Source organism: Peromyscus leucopus, chromosome 7 (genome assembly GCF_004664715.2).
Source record: "Peromyscus leucopus breed LL Stock chromosome 7, UCI_PerLeu_2.1, whole genome shotgun sequence".
NCBI lineage: Eukaryota > Metazoa > Chordata > Mammalia > Rodentia > Cricetidae > Peromyscus > Peromyscus leucopus.
In genome coordinates, this window is record NC_051069.1 from 1,106,029 (window position 1) to 1,127,912 (window position 21,884).

General features: G+C 47.5%; 1 protein-coding gene across 3 annotated transcripts in view; it reads left to right on the forward strand.

The window, feature by feature from the left end:
* LOC114690705 (myocardial zonula adherens protein) overlaps positions 1–21,884 on the forward strand; it is a 91,479-nt gene that overhangs the window by 23,381 nt on the left and 46,214 nt on the right. For all 3 annotated transcript variants that reach the window (XR_003734117.2, XM_037207355.1, XM_028865590.2), the window contains exons 3-8: positions 5,544–5,699; positions 10,098–10,190; positions 11,215–11,328; positions 14,910–15,062; positions 18,235–18,360; positions 19,954–20,082. Coding sequence is in view for 2 of the 3 variants with exons in the window: in XM_037207355.1 (XP_037063250.1) it covers positions 5,544–5,699; positions 10,098–10,190; positions 11,215–11,328; positions 14,910–15,062; positions 18,235–18,360; positions 19,954–20,082 (771 nt within the window). In the remaining variant the exon portion in view is untranslated. The remainder of the gene's footprint in view (positions 1–5,543; positions 5,700–10,097; positions 10,191–11,214; positions 11,329–14,909; positions 15,063–18,234; positions 18,361–19,953; positions 20,083–21,884) is intronic.

Consider the following 21,884-nt stretch of genomic DNA (forward strand, 5'->3'; position numbering starts at 1 on the left):
CTTTTCCGGCCCAGGGAAAAAACAGCTGTAGCTAGAGCCTGAGGTAAATTCTGAGCTGTGAGTGCTCATGGGAAATCACTGATCACAGCCTCTGTGTGTGTGTGTTACTGTGTGCACCTGCTCTTCCTCTGAGCATTTTATGTGGGGTTTATGGAATGCCAATTTTGTGAGCTGACTCTGCTCCCTTCTGTGGTAGGAACTTTCTTTTCATCTCGACGCATGTAGGGCTTTAGTTTTCCAGGAGCTTTGCCTGGCATTGTTTTAGCCCCAACATATTCATAATAGGTCTGACATACACATATTATTTTTAAAAGATTTGATTTATTATTTTTAAGGTGTATGTGTGTGTGTGTATGTGTGTGTGTGTGTGTGTGGTGTGTGTGTGTGTTCATGGGGATGCAGGTGCTCTTGGGATCAGAAGAGGGCATCAAATTCTCTAGAGCTGGAGTTACAGGTGGTTATGAACTTCCCAACATGGGTAGGTACTGGTAATCAAACTAGAGTCCTCTGAAAGAGTAGTACTCTTAACCACTGAGCCATCTCTCCAGCCTCAAACTTATTTTAGATATGTTTTTGTTTTCTACATCTATTTTACTCTGTGTGTGCGTGCGCGTGCGTGTGCGTGTGCGTGTGCGTGTGTGTGTGTGTGTGTGTGTGTGTGATGACACATGGAGAGAGGTCAGGGGACAAGTTGCAGGAGTCAGTCATTTCCTCCTACATTGTGGGTCCCTGGGACAGAACTTGGGGTCCCGCTTAGGTAGCACGCACCTCCCCCCACCAGCCAAGCCGTCTTGCTGGCCTCCATATATCATTGAAAACCTGTTTTTTAAAGATGTAAAGCTGCACTCTAGAGCTTTGCAAAAGCTCTTCTAACTGTGGAGAGTGTGAAACTTAAGCCAAAGGGGACTGAAATGTGGAACAAGCTACTTACTGGCCTTTGACTCGGCCTCAGCAGCCCTCCTCCCGTGGCCAGGCCTGCCTCGTCTACATCCTGTCCACTTCCTTCACCTGCATAAATAAATAGATACGTCATAAATATTTCAGTATGCTTCTCTCAAAGGTAGACAGTATGTTTTAGTATTACCACAGTAATGTTCGTCATGCTTGAAAGGGATCTTTTAAGAGAAAAGAAATGAACTTTAAACATTTGCAAACATACTATGTTGTTCTGTGTCGTCTAGCACTGGACCTCGAGCATGCTGGTACTTTCAAAACATGATGTCTTGGGACTTCTCAGGGTTTCATGTTGTGGCCGAGGCTCCAGGCTGCTGTGTGTCCCTTGCTCTAAGAGGGACAAAGGGCGTTTCCTTCAGCTGGACTCTATTTGCATGTTCGAGTCGATATTCCCAGAGCCTCTTCTGGCTTCTAAAGCTCCTGTTCATTCAGTAAATATTTGCTGAGAGTCCCAGTGTGTGGAAAGAAGACAGATGAGGCCTAGATGTCTTGGGACTGGTGGCTGCCAGGGGAGCAGGCCTCTGGTCCTGAGGACACCCACAGTTACGGGCATGGCTGTGGTCGTGGGGAGAATGGGCATGGGGAGCCTAACTTCTGAAGGGTTAAAGAAGTCACTCTGGAGGAAGAGACATCTCAGCTTAGCAGCGTGGCAGAGGGGAGGGGAGTTGGTAGAAGAATGAGGCAGGGGAGGGGAGGTGGGGAGCCCCTATCTCTGGCCTTATTCTTCCAAACGGTTCTGGCACTTGAGGGCTGGGCCCCTTTAAACTCCGGGATGCCACATAGCCATGCGAGGTCCAGTTCCCCGCTGATTCTTCCCTGGCTGGGGGCAGTGTGGGTGGAGGAGCTCACATTTGGAAAGACAGAGACAGGAACCTGAACGCTCACCCCAGATGAACCAGTAATGTTTACACAGTAGGGTTGTGAGGACTAATAAAAATCACTGTGCAGCGGACGCCTTCCTCTTTCTCTTTCATGGCGAGTGCCCCTTCCCTGTGTGGTCCCGCCTCTTCCCTAAGGAGCACCATGCCGCCCGCTTGCCCTGCTTCTCAGCAGAGCCCTGTGACCAGGCCCTTTTCTGGAGGGCTTTTATTTAGATGCCATTTTAATAATTTTTAGTTTCCTTTTGAAAGTGGAAATAAAGGGGGGCTGGGGAGATGGCTTAATGGTTAAGAACATTTTCTGCTCTTGCAGAGGGCCTGAGTTCAGTTCCCAGCATCCATATTGGGTGGTTCACAACCTGCCTGCCATTCTAACTCCAGGAGATCTGACACCCTCTTTTAGGTTCTGTGGACACCCATGCTCACATGGACATGTACCCCTACATAGTTACACACATATACAGATAACTAAAAAATAGTCTTTAAAACCAATACTTTATTAACCTGTTTGAGAATTTCATACAATGTATTTGTATCTTATTCACCTCTCCCCCACCTCCTCCCTTGCCCACCCCCACTTCACCGTCTACCCAACTTCATGGCCTCCTTTATTAAAGACAACAATCCAGGCCAGTTTGTGCTGTCCAAATATTCCTGGGTGTGGGGCTGTCCCCTGGAGTGTGGTCCACCTACCAGGGGTCACACCCTTAAAGAAAACGACTCTCAGCGGTTGTTATCAAATGCCAATAGCTCCTAAGGGTGGGACTTTGTGTCCACCCCCAAAATAAATCTTTTTTTTTTTAAGTTTACATAACAATGATTCAGCAACATCAATAGGCCATTAAAGGACACAGAGGAAAAGATGGCCTCCTGTTCCCACGGAGCAGATTGTCACCAAAGGTTTGGATCGTATCTTTTTAGAAATTTTCTTTCTTTTCCATTTTTTTTGTTTGTTTGTTTTGTTTTTTGTTTTTTGAGACAGGGTTTCTCTGTGTAGCCCTGGCTGTCCTAGACCAGGCTGGCCTCGAACTCACAGAGATCCGACTGCCTCTGCCTCCTGAGTGCTGGCATTAAAGGTATGCGCCGCCACCACCCAGCATAGAAATTTTCCACACACATTCTTAAAATAAAAGCAGGAATGTAAGAACTATTCTTTTTCACTTGGTGTGTCTTAGGTATCTTCCAGTGCACACACTTCCTTTTCTCTGTGGAGACAGAGGCTCACTCTGTAGCCCAAACAGGCCTGAACTCACTATGCCACCCCAGTTCGTCTCAAACTCAGGGCAGTCTCCCTGCCTCCGACTGCTCAGTGCTGAGACTGTTCGCATCTCCCAGGTGGTGGCGTTCTCTGGGTCTGGCCACCAGTCACCTGGACACTCTGCTGTGCTCTGTGTCTCCTCAGAGACCTGTGTTGTCCGCAGCCAGTTTTTCAGGAACTGGGTAGGGCCCAGGGCCGGAAGAACAGCTTCTGTTTCCTGGTCTGTGGGGAGTTTCATGGGAGCTTTTCCTTTTCCTAATTACCAGTCAAGCAAATTGGGGGTATGTGAATGCCAGTGTGTCCCTCCACCATTGGGGAGATCTGAACGCCAGTGTGTCCCTCCACCATGAACCACTTAGCAGCCCAGTCATTGAAACTGACGAACAGATTTCAAGGGTAGCAGCAGCACCCATGGGGTCTGGGTGCCTGGGGCCCAGATTCAAGCTGTTACCAGAAGCCAAACACAAGTGTCCCAGATCCTCACATAACACCTCTTCCCACTTTGTACAGAATAGTAAAAAGCATTGGGTGTGTTCCCTCCCTTCTTTAAAAGTCCTTGTGGTAAAAGTACTCACAAATAATGCAGGGAACGAAGAAAAATAAATAAGTGAATAAAAAAGAAAGCTGCTCTTTTGTTCTCTAGCATCTCCAATGTGTTTCACTGTTCCCACCTCAGAAGTGGTTAGCAATTTGTCATGAATCTTTCTGGGTTTTATTTATTTATTTTTTTTTGACTTTACAAACTTGGAATGTTTTCGGTCGTCTTTATTTTGTGACAGTAAATAATTTAAAACGCAAATTACAGTTTTGCATTTTAAACAATTTTCTGGGAAAAGTCTACAAAAAGGTAATTGAAAAAGTTGGTTCAGAGTCCAGTGTGGTGACACACGCCTTTAGTCCCAGCATTTGGGAAGCAGAAGCAGGTGGATCTCTGTGAGTTCAGCCTGGTCTGCAGAGTGAGTTCCAGGACAGCCAAGACTATGGAGTGAGACCCTGTCTCAGAAACAAAAAAAGAGAGAAAAGTTGGTGTTGGAGGGGACTTGCCTGTACAGTTCTGTGGTGTAGACTAAATACTGGGTCAGCTCCGGGGAGAGCTGTGAGGAAGCCTCTTATCTGTGAAGTCTCAGCCTGGGTCTTGTTCTTTCTCTCTCTCTCTCTCTCTCTCTCTCAAGTTACTTCTTTAAAAAATATTGTTACTTTTTTTTTATTCTTTGAGTCCCCCTACCTGTGTGTGTGTGTGTGTGTGTGTGTGTGTGTGTGTGTGTGTGTGCATGCCCACAGCTAGTGATCCACAGTGCCCACGTGGAGGTCAGAAAACAACTTGTAGGAGTTAGTTCTCACCTTCCACCATGTAGATCCGGAGGATCAAACTCAGGTCATTGAGCTTGGTGGCAAGGACTTTTACTGGTTGCACCATTTCATCAGCCCTTGTCCCTTTTCTGTCTCTGTCTCTCTCTCTCATTTTTCTTTCTTTGTCTTGGTCCCTTCATGTTTGAGGAGGTCTCTACTCCATCTCCCCACATCTAACAAACCCTCAGCATGAGGAACAGCCGTGCTTAAGACCAGACAGGATTAGTTTAAATGTGAATGTGCGGTCACACGCAAGCCATTTAGTCCCTTTGAACTCCAATGCCCTCAGCTATGAAGCAGAAGGAAAAGGCTGTGTTGGTGAGTGGTTGTGAACATTAAACATTGGAAGGAATTTTCTTGGTGGTCAAAAACACTTTTTTTTTTTTAACCTTTTCCTGCTTCCTGAAGCCTTCATCCTACAAAGCTATGTGAGATTTGGACATGGTCCTTTTGAATTACAGCTTACTGATGATTCAAGCTTTAAGTGCTGGATTAAAGACCAGCTAAGCAGAGTGAGAGATTCTTCAGGGCTAGAGTCACACCACCTCTGCTTGGCTTTCCAGAAGTATTTCATAAATGGACACAACAGGTTGTGTCCAGCCCCACCTCTTTCCCTCAGAGACTGGGTGCAGGGTCAGCCCTGCCCTCATCGGATAGTTTCGCTCCCCGATGACGGTCAACCTCAGCTTCCCGCATTTCAGGCCATGTGGTTGGTGAGGGAGTTAAAGTCATCAGAGGAACTGGTATAAGACAGAAACCAGTGTCACCTCAGTGCAAGGTTTTCATGACATAATTCCTCTGGCATCCTTGGGAGGATTAGAAACGGATATCCCCTTGGGAAAAAAGAGGTATGAAGGTTCTTACCAACGAGGATGGTGGACCAGGACTTGATAGAAGTGAGCAACTGATGCTTTCTCCAGGATGCAGGCAGCCCCAGCCCATGCCAGGTAGTCAGCAGACGCCACGCTGGCATTCTGCCCCTTACTTCTGCTGTCCAGGCACCCAGGGCTGGTTACAATCTGCTTAATCATACACGGGTGGCCATTATTATCACTGTGTTCGTGAGACGTATGTTCTTTTTCTCACTTCCTGCCTTCTCTTAGCCTCCAGAACTAAGCAATGGAGAGTCCACCAGGAAGCTTCCTCAGGGTGTTGTCTATGGTGTGGTGCGAAGATCAGATCCCAACCAGCAGAAGGAAATGGTTGTGTATGGCTGGTCCACCAATCAGCTGAAAGAAGAGATGAACTACATCAAAGACGTGAGCTACTGGGGATATTTTGTTTTTCTGTCCTTTGAAGCAGATAGGAGGGTGGGGTCGGAAGCGTGGATGGGAATGTTAAGTAGGCATTTTGAAAGTCTTATTTGGGAGGGAAATGTTTCTCCATTTCTTTGTGATGATGCTGAAGGCATAAGTATAATTCTTCAACAAGCTTCTCTTGGGTGGCTGTTCCTTACAGGCAGAGGGGTCATGAGACCCAGGGCCCCTGCTGGGTGTGGTGTGGAGGCTCTTGGGTGGTTTTGCATTAAGATACCAGACACACATAATGTATATGTTTGGGCAACTGTATAAATGCGGGTGTTACTGGCTACTCATAAGAGAACCGCCAACTCAGAAAGAAGTGTGTCTCCCTGGAGATGAGTCTGGAGGTGGGGGTGGGGGTGGGGTTCTGGGCAGGGTACAACTGGGCTCTGGGTCCGGTTTTCTGTATCTCTTTGGACTTTTTCTTTCTTCAGTCTCATGATTGGGTCTCTTCTGTACACATGACAGCGTTTGGAGGAAGAAAATAGGACACTCACTTCTGGAAAGTTTTTGAAGTTGCCCTGCCCCCATTAGGCTGCCCCTTCCAAGGCATCTTGGCCAGGGATGGTCACATAGCCCAGCCCATCCTAATCACTGACAGGGAATGTAGGCAGACCTGGCAGGTTCACAAGTTCACACCAATGATTTGGGTTGAGATAGATGTTGACAAGTCAGCTACAATAGACAGTGAATCAATGCAATTTCTTTGTATTTAACGTATCGCCTGGTATCCTTTAAGTTGAGAAAGTTTGGGAGAAGTATATGAAGAAGAAAACAATTGGCCATCATTCTACCATTCAACCTGTTTTGTGGTTAACCTTGTGGGTCATTTCCTTCAAATACTTTGATGGCTGTCTGTCGGTTTCTTTTTGTGCTACTCGGTGTCCCTTCCATCCACATGAGTCTGATTGATGCTGCTAAGCTCAAACCAGACTAGTGAGATAAGAGAAGAAATGAACCACTCTGATGCCCATGGCCTCCAAACACAGCCCCACAGCTCAGTGCTGGAGGAGGCAAAGGTCCGCACTGGGCCGGAGAAGTCCCCCGGCCTGGGAGCTCATTGCTTCTGCTTCCATATCAGACCCAGGTTCCCTTAGTGTGGCCTTTTGTTCCTCTCTAGGGCTCAGTTTACTCATCTCTAGGTGGGCTCTCTTCCCTGAGGTCAAAACCTCCAGCTTTGTGAGCCTCATTTGATTTGGGACAGATGATGTGCAAAGTCATGTTGTCTAAGCTGCTGTCTGAGTTTGTTTGTTTTAAATAACAAGTCCGTGGCTTGGAGATGGTGCAGTCCATAAAGTGCCTACTGCACAAGCCTGGGGACCTGAGAGTTCAGATCCCCAGTATCCACGTAAAGAATGTGTGGTTGCTGGCATCTGTAACTCCAGCACTGGTGGGGTAGACACAGGATGATCCCTGTAGCTCCCTGGCCAGACATTGTAGCTGAATAGATGTGCTCCAAGTTCAGTGAGAGGCCCTACTTCAAAAAATAAGGTGGCAAGTGTAGCTAAAGTTTTCTCTGGTCCATGGACACTGCAGCCACATATAAAATAATCACTCAGAAGCTTATATTAATTAAAACCACTTGCCATTAGCTCAGGCCTACCATTGTCTAGCTCTTACACTTAAACTCAGCCCATTTCTGTTCATCTATATGTCGCCACGTGTTCCGTGGCTTTACCTGCTGACTTTACATGCTGCTCCCTGAACGGCAGGCTGGCGTCTCCTCCCCTCAGCCTTCCACTTCCCAGACTTCTCCTCTCTCTTTGTCCCGCCTATACTTCCTGCCTGGCTACTGGCCAATCAGCTTTTAATTTATCAACCAATCAGAGGAACACATTCACAGCATACAGAACATCCCACAACAGGAGAATGATCAAGGAAGATACCTAATGTTAAGTTCTGGCTTCCAGACATGTGCACACATATGTATACACACCCATATATATACATATACCACACACATACTCACATGTGAATGTGCACATGAAAACACACACACACACACACACACACACACACACACACACACACACAGTGTATTATAACCACCAGTCGGTTATCTGACCTCTCAAAGATAGTTTTCTAATCATGCAGAATGTTGGATCTCAGATATGTGTGTGTGTGTGTGTTTGTGTGTGTGTGTGTGTGTGTGTATGTATGTATATACACAATTTATTTTTTTTTTTAATGTTCAGTGGTGTTTTGCCTGCATTTATATCTATGTGAAAGTGTCAGAAGTCCTGGAACTGGTGTTACAGACAAATGTGAGCTGCCATGTGGGTGCTGGGAATAGAACCCGGGGCCTCTGGAAGAGCAGTCAGTGCTCTTAACTGCTGAGCCATCTCTCCAGCACCCCAGATTGTTTTTTTAACAATGCAGACTTTCTCAAGGAACTATTTAGACCTTCTTCATTTATATGCTCTGCACAGCTTGGGATTGCTTTAGAGGTAAGCCTTCTAAGTAGAGCTGAGACTCCTAAGTTTCCCAAGACAAATACAGCAGGTCCAGGCTGCTAATCCTTGCTATAAATGACATGTGCTGAAATCACAGAACTGGTTCTGACCCAAAATTCCCACCCTCCACCGCGATCTGCAATCCAAAGTTAATTTCTAGGTTCCACCTTCAATGGCTGGTTTTAGATCCATCCCAGCCTTCACATTCCTCAGTGTGTTTATGCATTTGTTGCCCTTGCTCCCTGATGGGAGACGCCCTGGCCTTATTGGCCTCCTACACCCTTCAGTGAGAGCAACACCCAGCTCAAGATTCTGCCCATTCACCTCTGGTGACAGCACTGGAGCCAGCTGGGGTGATAAAGAGTTATTCGCACCTAGAATGAAGGCTCATGCTCTGAGCCTCTTCTTCCCGGTTGTTTGTGGTCAATGGCAAGAAAGTAGGCTATTAGAACTCATCTGCGGAGGGGCTGGAGGGGTGGCTTAGGGGTTCCGAGTTCCTACTGCTGAGGACCCAATTTTGATTCCCAGCACTCACCCATGTCAGGCAGCTCACAGGTGTCTGTAACTCCAGTTCTAAGAGAGATACACCTTCTTCTGGCTTCTCCTGACACACGCACACACACACACACACACACACACACACACACACACACACTTAAAAATAAAATAAATCTTAAAAACAAAAACAAAAAACACCTCATCTGGGGAATACTTGAGGTCTCGACTCCTCTCTTCTAACCCCCTACCAATATCCATTCTAAAATAAAACGTATCTCACTGGTAAGAGTTCTTGCCCAGGATGCTTGAGGCCCTGAGTTCAAATCCCAAGTGCAAGAAAGAGGAAACAAACCCTCCAAAGCACAGCAAGGAGTTTCTTCCACAAACAGACCCTCAGTATCAAGTCTTCCATCCAGCACTGCTCCAAACATTTGCATTTAAACCCAGCTGCTTCCCTTCAGTCCTTTGTAAACCAGACAGCCTGGAGCTCGCCTGGAGGAAGCTGCCTCCAGACTTCTCCATCTGTTAAAGGACTCCCGAGAAGTTTACCAAACATCCGAGGACGCCAGAAGATGGGGAAACGGGGTTCTGTATGAGCTTCCCACTTAACGCCCCAGTCCAGACCTGCACAGTGTTTGCTTGAGTGAGGAGCTGGGGGCCACTTTCCTCTTGGTTACACCCCGGGTGCGTGTGCATTCTGTTGGTAATTACTGAGAAACTGACATCTGAATTTATGGCCCCTTCAGGCCTCTCATTTTCCCACCTTGCATTCTAGACATTTAATTGCTTTTTGGCCTTTGGAGCAGAGAGAGAGAGAGAGAATTAGAGATTGCTGCCTGCTCTGGAGTGTTTTTAGCCTCGTAACCATGTGCTTACAGTTGATTAGTTAAAAACTTCCTGCTTGTAAAAACATGTGATTGGAAGGGGTAAACTCTGTTCTAACGGTGTTGGATGGTGATGGTGAGTTTTAACAAAACGGTTGTGCTTCCGTTTGTTGCTTGGGTAACTTAATGTTTACTAGTCCTTATCCTCCTTGACAATACACATTATCGTTTGGATCATTTCCATTGTTTCTAACTAGATGTTAGAAGTGATCTTGTCACTTAATTTGCTACATGTCTTAGTCTTAAGTTTTGTTTGTTTGTTTGTTTTTTGAGACAGGGTTTCTCTGTGTAGTTTTGGAGCCTATCCTGGAACTCACTCTGTAGACCAGGCTGGCCTCAAACTCACAGAGAGCTGCCTGGCTCTGCCTCCCGAGTGCTGGGATTAAAGGTGTGTGCCACCACCGCCTGGCCTTTCTTAAGTTTTTTTTTTTTTTTTGATCTTTCTCTTAGTAATAAAGTTTCCAGTGTCTTTCATGAAACTGTTGTAACTTGATATCTAAGTAGCGTTCTTGTGGCTGCAGGTGAGGGCCACTTTGGAGAAGGTGAGGAAGCGGATGTATGGAGACTATGATGAGATGAGGCAGAAGATTCGCCAGCTCACCCAGGACCTGTCGGTAAGCCCACCAGTCCGTAAGTCCATGCCTCGGCACTGTAGCCGTGAAAGGATGGCAGGGTTTGGGACTCGTGCTCAGTGGCCTGGGGATGTTTAAAAAGCTCAGGCTTCTTATAAACCGAGTCAGACTTGAAATGGACTGACAGGACATTTTCTTGAGTCATAGATTGAACTTTATTATTCAAAGGAGAAATGTCTAATAATTTCCTTTAGAGTTGAATTACAAGGGCAGTACATGCTCCTAACTGCTGGGAGATGGCTCAGCCATCTACTCCTACCCAGATCGGTTCTAGTTAATGACCTACTTTAAAAAAAGATATATTTTACTTTTTTGAAAGATGAAGTCTTGTGTAGTCCAGGGCGGCCTCAGCTTTGCATAAACTTGAACTCCTCATTCTGTTTACACTTATGCAGTGAAGGGATTCTAGGTGTGCACTGATTTACAGGGCAATGAGGATCAAACCCCAGGCCTTGTGCATTCTACCAACTTGGGATTACCAAGCCACAGTCTCAGTCCTCCAATTCCATTTGTAAGAATTTATTCTACAGCTGGGCGGTGGTGGTGCATGCCTTTAATCCTAGCACTGGGGAGGCAGAGGTGGCAGATCTCTGTGAGTTCAAAGTCAGCATGGTTTACAGAGCGAGTTCCAGGACAGGCTCCAAAGCTACACAGAGAAACCCTGTCTCAAACAACAACAACAACAACAAAAAGAATTTATTCTACAGATAAGCTCTCCTACATACAAAATGACATGTGGATGAACTAAATTTCTTTAGCATCATTTGTAATAGTAAAAAAAAAAATGGGATTTGAAATCCACACCAAGCAAAAGAACCTGTGTTCTCTCTTTCCTGGCCAGCTCTTCATAGACTAAGCTAGTTCCCTGGCCCCAGATGTTGGTTTCTGATCTATAGTTTTACCGTAAATATTACTGAAATGGATGGGGCTACTCTCAGGAAATCTCCCTCTCCCTGGAGTCTGTGGGGTGTGGGTTGGTCTCTAGTGACTGTTTTCCTCTCTGCAGGTTTCCCATGCTCAGCAGGACTACCTAGACAGTCACATCCAAGCGCAGTCATCAGCCCTGGATAGCTTCAACGCCATGAACTCAGCATTGGCAGCAGACTCTGTTGGCCTGCAGGTACCCCTCTGCTTCCCCTTAGCTGGGAACCTTTTCTCTGTTGGGCAGTGAGCTTAAACAAGAGTGGAGCCTATCTGCAGAAAAGTCACAGAATGTCCTGTGGTCAGTCATGGTCCTTCAAGCACAGGCTTGGTAGAGGGTAAATGCAGTTACTGGAAGGTGGGGAGGAAGTCGGAGGAAATGCTTCCAGTAGAAATGTGAGCCTCTGTCGGTTCCCGTGTCAAGGAGGGGTTTGAGGCTCAACTCTGGGATGGCGTCGTCTCCTGCTCTCCAGGTACCTAAGTGGTCCTCTGTGTTTACACAGCACATCAACTACCTTCTCCTCGTAGCTCTGGTGCGTCAGGAAGTCCCACTTGGTTACAGAAAAGACGTATTTATCCAAAGACAACATGCAGCCTTTCATGGGAAGCAGCTCTCACAGGAAACACTTTTTCTTGATTTAGGAATGATTTTACATTGTAAAGAATCATGTGTGTTCCAGTGAATGAAGACATTCTTAATAGATAGACATTCTTAATTAAGACCTACCAGAGATGGGCTCTGAGCTAATCATTGAAGGGTTTTCACTCTTTATTCTTCCAACCAAGAGTTCCTGCCTAGCATGCAGGATTGCCTTGCCTAGCAAGTTCATTTGAAGATGTTCAGAGCAAGCCCTTGGTCTTACTTTCCAAATATACAATCATTTCTGTCATCCTCCGAGTTTATTTGGCTTATCTTTTTATGCGTCTTAAACGTTCAACCCACTCACTTCTAATGCTTTCTGGTCCTGTGTAAATAGTTTTGTGGATAAGCAAACAGGCCATCATACTGGGCTCCTCCATTTCCCATAGATCTTAGTATTCGCCAGCCATAGTTGATGGAGCCCCAGAGGCAACAAAGGTGGGCCAGCATCCAGCAGTGGGTGGGGCGGAGCTGTGTTTGGGTTTGTCTGGGATGCCCATTTCTGCTTGGGCTGCAGTCCCATGCTTTTCCTGGCTCCCTTTTGTGTATGCCAGCTTCCGCCTGGCCTCAGGCCAAGCCCCTGGTTTATCCAGGAGCCCTTTGTTCCCTCTTCCTATCTTGAAGGGACATTGCCAAGGCCCCTTTTCCTTCCCTCTTGGAAACCATTTCACTCCCCAGCCTACCAGAGAGGGCTTTGCCCCACCTGAGTTTAGACCTGCTCCTATCTGCACTGTGGCTCTGGGTTTTTCTCCCTAGAAGAACAATATATTTTTAGGCGAATTCTTCTCATGTGCTTTTTTTGGTTGACAATCTAGGCATTTACCTCATAGGTCACTTATTGGAACAGGGTAATCCCTAGCCCAAGGGCCCCTAGTCTCAATCCTGGGTTTGCCAACAGAGCCATGCAACTAGAAGGTTACACCATCGGTCATGTCTGAAGGTTGTCGGCTTCTTACTCGTGCAAGATTCCAGCCTCTTCCACTTGTCCTTTCTACTCATGTTTGCCACTACTGACAGAGACCAGATTCTTGACTTCATTTTGAAGAAAGGCAGAGCTGGACAAACTGTGGAGTTGGTCTCCAAATCCTGACTTCTGTGGATAAACTGAGGTCAGCAGAGATCAATGACATTACATATCTAGCTAGTGGCAGAGTCAGGATTAGATAAATCTGATCTCCTGGTCAAGGCTAAGTGTTTATGCATCCATTTTTTTTCCCAGAAGGACTTGGACATTAGGCTAGATGTCTTCTGCAGCTCCTGGAATCTTCCCATGGCCTCGGTGTTTCCTTTAGTAACTTTTTACCTCCACTGACAGTTTCTAAAGTGATTCAAATGGGCTTATATTGTTCTCCAATGAGGAGGGATGAGGAATCTTCAGAGGCCAGTCATCCATCAGAGGACAGAGGAGATAGACATGCCATCTTGTAGTCAGACTTTCTCTGTCCCACCAGTTAGATCTGTCCTGCCAGCTGGCCCCCAAATAACCACACAGAGGCTTATTATTAATTATAAATGCTTGGCCAATAGCTTAGGCTTTTTTCTAACTAGCTCTTACAACTTATTTCTTATCTACACTCTACCACCTGGCATGTTTTTTTTTGTTGTTGTTGTTTTGTTTTTTGTTTTTAATCACAGCATGTTCATCTCCTAGGCATCTCTTCTGTGTCTGGCTAGTGACTCCCCTCCTCCTTCCTTGAGCCACCCCCATCACAAGTCCAACCTAACTGCTACCTACCTAGCTATTGGCCAGTCAGCTCTTATATTAAACCAATCAAAAGGTGCCTTGGCAAAGATACATCTTCACAGTGTACAAAAAGATTATTCCATCACACCATCTGGTACCAGGTTCTGAGTCTTGCAATCTGAAGTTGTAGACAATGCCCACACCCCAGTGTCCAGTGGTAGAGAGTCTGGGGATTATGGAAATCATTTCTCTCTAATTAAATAGAAATGGAAGCAACAAACAGCAGCATTATTAATCCAATTAGTTCTGCCCACCTGAGTATCCTGGAACAGCAGACAGTCAACAGCATTTTTTTCTCCTGAGACATGGTTTCATGTAGCTCAGGCTGGCTTCAAACTCAGCTGTGTAGCCCAGGATGACCTTGAATTTGACCTTCCTGACTCTACTTGTTAAGTGTTATGATTACAGGCCTGAGCCACCATGTGTCGTATATGCAGTGCTGGAGTGGAACTCTGGACAGTGTGCATGCTAGGTTCCCTGGGTATTGCTGTGATAAAACATCCTGATGAAAAGCAACCTGGGGAGGATAGGGTTCATTCGGCTTACACTTCTACATCACAGTCCGTCTTCGAAAGAGGTCAGGGCAGGAACTTAAGCAAGGCAGGGACATGGAGGCAGGAGCTGATGCAGAGACCATGGAGGGGTGCTGCTGACTGCCTTGCTCAGCCTGCTTCCTTATGTAACTCAGAACCACCTGCCCAGGGGCAGCACGGCCCACGGTGAGCTGTGCATCCTCACATCTGCTATCAGTCAAGAAAAATTCACCACAGGCTTGCCCACAGGCCAGTCTGATGGGGGCATTTTCTCAACTGAGATGCCCCTTTCCCAGGTGCCCCTGGCTTGCATCAAGCTGACTAAGCAGCGGCACACTAGCCAAGCCCTCTACCATCTGAACCACACCGCCAGCCCCCTTGACAGGCTTTCCACACTTGTCGGGCAAGGCTGTTCACTTCATCTCTAGTCTATAAAATGCTTGGTTTTTGTTTTTTATTTTTATTTCACTGTGGAAATATGGAAAAGACAAGGAAGCAACAAAATAGACATAAAACTCAATTCTCTCATGAGATGAAAGAGGTTTGGATTTATGAATGGGATTGACCTGTGTTTACTGCTTTACACCTGCTCCATGCCCCCCTCCCCATGAAATGATAGTATTATGAGCATTTTCCTTGAAAAAAGATTCCATTTAATCTATCTTCCCATCCTAAGCAGTGGCAAGTCTAACAGTCTACAGCTGTTGGGGATTGTAGGGAAGGCTGTGGTCCACTAGACCACAGTGGGGCAGGCCTCAGCTGCTGTGGGAATCCCTGGTCCCTGCCTGGGAGCTGCTACTGGGGTGACACTGCTGTGTGTTCTCACACCACTAGATCTGGGTTTTTCATTTTCACCCAACTAGAAAACCCTTGTGGATGTGACTTTGGAAAATAGCACCATCAAGGATCAAATCAGACATTTGCAGCAGACCTATGAAGCATCCATGGACAAGCTTCGGGAGAAGCAGAGGCAGCTAGAGGCTGCTCAAATGGAGAACCAGCTGCTGAAAATGAAGGTAAACAATCGGCCTTGTTCCCACTGACCTCTCTCTAATTCTTCGTCTCCCTTTCCCCATTCTCTTTCTCATTAGGCTTCCTTACCCACAGGCACTGTCTGAAGGTGCCAAGGAGGTATCTGTGCACAGTTCCCTGCCTAGAGTTGAGGTGCTGCACAAATAACCCTTGGGGGATGCTTTTCTTAACCTATAGTGTTTTCAAGGTCTTCCTAGAAGCCATCATGACATTGTGGTTATGTTACTGGGAAGGCCAGTGGTATGCTTCCTGGGTCTAGAATATACTCATGAGCTTTGGGGGGGGGGCTCTCCCTTTACCATGTATATCCTCTTTGAAGTCCCAAGGACTGCCCCTGCCTTACACACACACACACACACACACACACACACACCCCAAAGATCTGTCCCTCCTAGCCACTGAATTGTTTATAGGCCTAAGATAAACTTTGAACACATCAGTGGGCCTTCCCAAAGTTTTCACTCAAGCCTGTGGGGGTTTTATTTTTAAGTTTTTAGAGGCAGCTATGACACAATAGCAGTTTCCTTATGACATTTTCATACATGCATGTGTGTGTTTTGAGCATATCCACCCCCTCATTGGTCTCTCTTACCCCCCCTCATTTATCACCTTCCTTTTCCCAGCTATTCCCCCTTCTGCTTTATGTCTTTTTGTGTATGTGAGTGTAGGTAGGCTTTGTTACAGGAGTGTGTGTGAGAGATTCTTCAGGGGATTATAAGCAGTTTGCCAATGACTACACCACTGAAAAAAAATGTCTCTCTCTCCCAGCCTCTATCAACCGCCTACAGATGCTCTAGAGAGGGCGTGGCCTCATGAGCCCCTCCTCCAAGACTGTGGTTTTCAGGTTGTGTACTGTGCAGCCTTAAGCTGTTCTGCGGATCCTGTATAACTGATGGCCTAATCCAGAGTATGCTAGTGAGAAGTGGAGCTGCTACTAATTCAGTCAGGAAAACTGTCTGGCAGTGCGGCCTTCCCTGTGTCTGCTGGGCTGCACTGCAGACTCTGTTGTTCCCCTCTGGGTTCCTGCTGTTACAGCCACCTGGGGCCAGGCTTAGGCAGAATACTTCAGCCCTTCTTTGCTTTGTCTTCAAATAAGCCAACTCTTTCTGTTTTTACTATTTTAAATGATGTGTATATGTATGTATCTCAGTGTGGGTTTGTGCACCTGAGTGCAGTGCCCATAGAGGCCAGAAGAGGGCATTAGATCCCTCAGAGCTGGAGTTACAGGTGATTGTGAGCCACCTGATGTGGGAACTGGGAAGGGAACTCAGATCTTCTGGAGGACCAGAAAGTGCTCTTAATTGCTGAGCCATCTCTTCAGCCCTAGGTCGGTCTTTCTTTTTTTCTTCCTTCCTTCCTTCCTTCCTTCCTTCCTTCCTTCCTTCCTTCCTTCCTTCCTTCTTTCGTTTCCTTTCGTTTCCTTTCGTTTCCTTTCTCTTAATTGCTGAGCCATCTCTTCAGCCCTAGGTCGGTCTTTCTTTTTTCCTTCCTTCCTTCCTTCCTTCCTTCCTTCCTTCCTTCCTTCCTTTCTTTCCTTTCCTTTCCTTTCTACAGTTTTATACAATATTTTTCTCACTAGGAATTATATTGAGCACCAACTCTTTGGGTCTGTCCTGTGTGTTCCTGTTTGCTCTGGGGTCGTATGTCACCAGGCATGGCAAGGTAGTCTGACAGTCCAGACCCCTTATGTCCAGCCTACAGTGACCTGTTTTAGAGACCTTTGCTGAGTTCAATCCTGACCACTTCCTTTTGCTTTATCCTACAAATTAAAAATGAAAGGAGTTCCAGGGACTCACGTTGCCATACGTGACTGGAATGCAGTGTGAACAGACTTCAGGCACAGCCCTTTCCCATGGCCCCTGTGCAGTAGACATGAAGTGTGGGGTGGACCCACGTTCTAAGCTAATGATAAGTTTCGCTTGTGAATTTCCATCCTGTGACTTCTCAGTACTGACACTTCCCCAGAGATGAACGTTCAAGGGTGTCAAAAGTGACTTGTCACATCTTTGGAGTAAACACTATGCAGCTTATTAAGGCCAAAGGGCACCTCCCTTCCTCCCGAGGTGAGGTGCTCACATGCTCAGGCATCTTAGACAAGCAGAAGTCTGATAGGGCAAGGCACATGTGCAGCAGTGTTGGGGCAGGGGTATGAGGTCCTTACTGAAGGCCAGAAAGGAGACATCATTCCTGGAGCCTCTCCCCACCCACCCCAGCTCCAAAGACTCTCTCAAGCTGCACCTGCTCTGGCTGGCCACTAAAGGCTCCCAGGGGCCCCACTAGGCTGAGAGGCTTCCAAAGACAACAGTTTGGAAAGTATGGGAAAGACGAGTGCAGATTTCTCATTTGTGCTTACTGAGACCGGACTTAGAGATGCGCTTGGTCAGTGCAATGAATGGGATTGATTAGACAAGCTAACTTTAAAATAATCTGTGCACACGTGTGCATATAGGTGCATGTGTGTGGGTGCACATGTGTGTATATATATATATATACTTAGGATAATATATATAAATGTGGGTGCACATGTGTGTATATATATATATATACTTCGGATAATATATATAAATGCTTGGGTGTAGCTCAGAGGTCAACTTCAAGTGTAGTTGCTCAGGAGCTGTCCATCTTATCTTTTCAAGACACAATCTCTCACTGGGACCAGGGTTTCGCTGTTTATAGCTGGCTGGTCAGTGAGCCCCAGGGATCATCCACCTGTCCACCTGTCTGTCTGCTCAGTGTTGGGAGTTACAAGTGTGAGCCACCATACCTGGCTGTTTCATTTCTCTCTCTCTCTCTCTCTCTCTCTCTCTCTCTCTCTCTCTCTCTCTCTCTCTCCCTCCCCTCTCCCTCCCTCCCCCTCTCTCTTTTTCTGGCATGGGTTCTCGAAAAACTTTACCAACTGAGCCCATCTCCGCAGCCCCAAGAAGCGACCTTCTGAAAGATTCGCTCCCTGAAACACCTTGTCCCAATTATCCTAAGTAACTTCGTGTACAGTGCCATCTTTCACTGGTGTGCGCCCTGCTCTGCCTCTCTCCTGGCCCTCCTGCTTGCTGCTCCTGTCTATCCAGAGACCCCTGGGAGTCACACTCTGATCTGTGTGTGTAGACGCGCTAGAGAGGCAAGGTACAGGCTGCAGTTCTGCAACGAGACTCATTGCAGGTGGAGTCGTCTCAGGAAGCCAACGCCGAGGTGATGCGGGAGATGACGAGGAAGCTGTACAGCCAGTATGAGGAGAAGCTGCAGGAGGCGCAGCGCAAGCACAGTGCGGAGAAGGAGGCGCTCCTGGTGCGTGTGTGCTGCTAAAACAGAAGGCGGGGGATGTGGCCGGCAGGTTTAACAGGAAGGTTTTGTCCCCGAAGGGAGTCATGAGGTTGGATGTGAAGAGGAATCAGGGGATTCATTCATTCATTCATTCATTCATTCATTCATTCATTCACTGTCTATTTCATGTGTGTGTTATATGCATATGTGCACTGTGTATACAGGTGTCCCTACTCAAGGGTGCACTTGAGAGGCGAGAGATTGATTCTGGTAGTGTGCCCCTGCCATTCAACACCCTCTTTATTGCTTATTTATTTTGAAACAAGAGTTTTCACTGAGCTTGAAGCTTACCATTTAGTCTAGGCCCCTGGCCAGCGGTTTTTCAGAATACCCACCCGCTGTGGCCCTGTGTTAGCCTCCACGGTGCTGGGGTCACAGCATGCACTGTCATGCCCAGCTTTTACTTGCAGGCTGGGGATCTGAACTCAGGTCCTCCTGCTTACACTGCCAGCTCTTCATCCACTGAGCCACCTCCCCGGCCCAGGGAAATTTATTTGATTGTTCATTCGCTCCCGTTTTCCCTCCTTCTGGAGTAAGCCACTGTCTCTGTCTGTCTCCAAATACACGTTTCTCCAGCTAATAGGACCATTCGCCCACATCCGAGTGGATCCTGGGTTGGTCTGTTTGCTCTAACCTCCCATGTCCCCGTGCTGGATTATACAGTTGCGCCCGGTCTTGGGAGCTCCACCTTCTCCATCCCCAGGTCTGCTGTTCCCACAGGGGGACGTGACTTGTGTCCTCAGAGAGTCATTCCCCCCCTCCTCCTGGCTGTGGGATTGGACTGTGCCTCTGACTAGAGGTGGGCTCACATCTTGGCCTCGCTAGGAGGGCCCACATTCTTTGAAGGAGTCGCTCTGTGTCTGTGTCCTTGGAGGTTTAATCAATGCCCCAGATGTTTGGGTTTTTCTGGAAGAGTAAGTGGCTGTATTGCATTGTGGGAGGAAGACCTGGGAGTTCCTCATTCCGCTTCAGACATATGTTGGCCCACACAGTGACACTGAGCATTTGTACAATGGTATTTAAGCCTTCACAGGCTATTTTTTTTTCTTTTTCTTTTCTTTTTTTTCTTTTTTCTTTTTTTTTTTTGCACCTTTTTAACATAAACTTTCAGGAGAGAGTTACTGGGCCCATTGAAAAGCACATGAGGGGTCAGTGTGAGTACTCAGCAGGTAAAGATGCTTACTGCCGAGGTGATAAGCTGAGCTCGATCCGAAGCCCACACGATGGAAGGAGAGAACAGACATTTGACGGCTGTCTTCTCACCTCCACACTTCTGACCTCCACACATGTACCCTGGCACCCATATCTGCCACCCACAAAATAAAATAAACATAAAATCTTAAATAAAGTTAAAGAAGAATAGCTGCTACATGACGTGCTTTGTTCGGAGATGAAACCAGACTCATGACAATTGAGTTCACTCCATGTGAGAAGCATGGGCCCCTGGGTCATGCCTTCACAGGGAGCTCAGGACCCAGTAAGGCACTGTCTGGTCTGGACTTAGGTGAGTCACCTGGGTATCCAGGCCTTGCTGAGGAGAGTGTGTGCCTATTGCAGGAAGAAACCAATAGCTTTCTGAAAGCAATCGAAGAGGCCAATAAAAAGATGGAGGCAGCTGAGCTCAGCCTGGAGGAGAAAGACCAGAGGATCGGGGAGCTGGACAGGTTGATTGAGCGAATGGAGAAGGTAACAGATGCAGCCTGGGCCTGCTGCCCCCCTGCCCAGTCCCCCTGGGCCTGCTGCCCCCCTGCCCAGTCCCCTGGGCCTGCTGCCCCCCTGCCCAGTCCCTCTGGGTCTGCTGCCCCCCCCAGTCCCCCTGGGCCTGCTGCCCCCTGCCCAGTCCCTCTGGGTCTGCTGCCCCCCCCAGTCCCCCTGGCCTGCTGCCCCCTGCCCAGCCCCCCTGGGCCTGCTGCCCCCCTTCCCAGTCCCCCTGGCCCCACAGTTCCTTTGAAGACCTGCCCAAAGTGTCAGAAGCCTCAGGACTGACTCCCGTCAGTCCCCCAGTTTTCAGGGCAGTGTGTCTTATAAAACACAGCAGGGGGGTGAACAAAGTTCTTGTCTTCCTCTCTGGTGACTATTTCTATGGTTGGTTGTTCCTGTAGTGTTGGCAATCGAACCCATGGCCTGGTACCTGCTAGGCAAAGCCCAGCCCAGCTCATCAAAACTATTTTGATACATTAAAAAAAAAAAAGTCACCTGTAAAATTGTTTCTGCAGATGAATATTGCAGCAGCTAGCTTTGTGGGTTCTCTAGACGTGCTCTTCGTTTAACCTGATGAGGCAATGTATGTGGAGGCTCCCTCAGCACCCCGCCCCTCTTGTTTCTGGGGCATGTGTCTGGGGCAGGTTGACTTTTCCACGACACGCCTGGGCCCTGAATGGGATGGGGAGGCAACCTCAGCTGTGTGTGGTCAACAGGCTGACCGTGGGGGGAGGGGGGAAGGCTTACAGAGCTGACAGGTCAGTCTTGGGCAGGGGTGCACAACGAGGCAGGAAGTGGAAGAGAAAAGACAGGAAGGAAGGAGAGGAAGAGAAAGCGTGGTGACATTGAGCAGCTGACAGCTGACTTCTGGCTAGACTTCTGGAGTTGAAGGCCAAAGCTGGGTCTGGCTTCTGGAAAAACTAGCTCCCTAGTTACGCCGAAGTTGCCCATAGCACTGACCTACCATGGGCATGATGTCATTGGCGCCAAGTGCCAGACCCTGCAAGCTGGAAACCCCAGCCTAATGGTGGAGCAAGGTCCTGTCTAGGCTTCAGATAGATCTGAGGCTGGGCCTCTAACCTCTTCTGACTGGCCTGCCACACAGGCCTTTACTCCTTGGACAGGGAGGGTCACAGGTTCCTTTCCCATGTATGTCTGTGTCCCCACCCCCACCCCGAAAGCAGAGTCTCATCATTTAGGTTTGGAGCCGATGTAACTTGTACGAGTGTCTTGGGGAGAATTGCTGAGAGCAGATGTGAGGCAGAGCCCTTCTCAGGGGAGCTCTCAAAGCAAATCCCCGCCTCCCCCCCAAGCAGGGCTCCCCAAATGTGTTTTAAGGGATTTTGCTATATTAATATCTATAATGCATGTCTACTACACACTCCAGTGATGACAGGCACTGTGCCATTAGGAACACTTTCCTACTTTTTCTTTTCAAAGAAGTAATTGTGAAAATTCTTGCTGTTTGGGGCAAACTTAAATGTACACATGTATGTTTATGTATCCAGCAAGGTCCATGAAGCATGTAGCTCGACACATCTATGTTTCTTATTGCTACTGAAATAAATTGCCAAAGAGTCAGTTTGTGTCCTGGAGGTGAGAAGTCCCAGAAGGAAGAGGTTGGCAGGATTTTAGAGGTTCTAAAAGAAAGTCTATTTCCTTGCCTTGTCTAACTCGGGGCACTACCTGTACGACTTGCCTTGTGGCCCATACGCTGGCGTCAGAGTCAGCCATGTGGTGTCTCCCTAGCTCCCTGTTTTTAACTCTGTTGCCTCCTCTAGTACGAG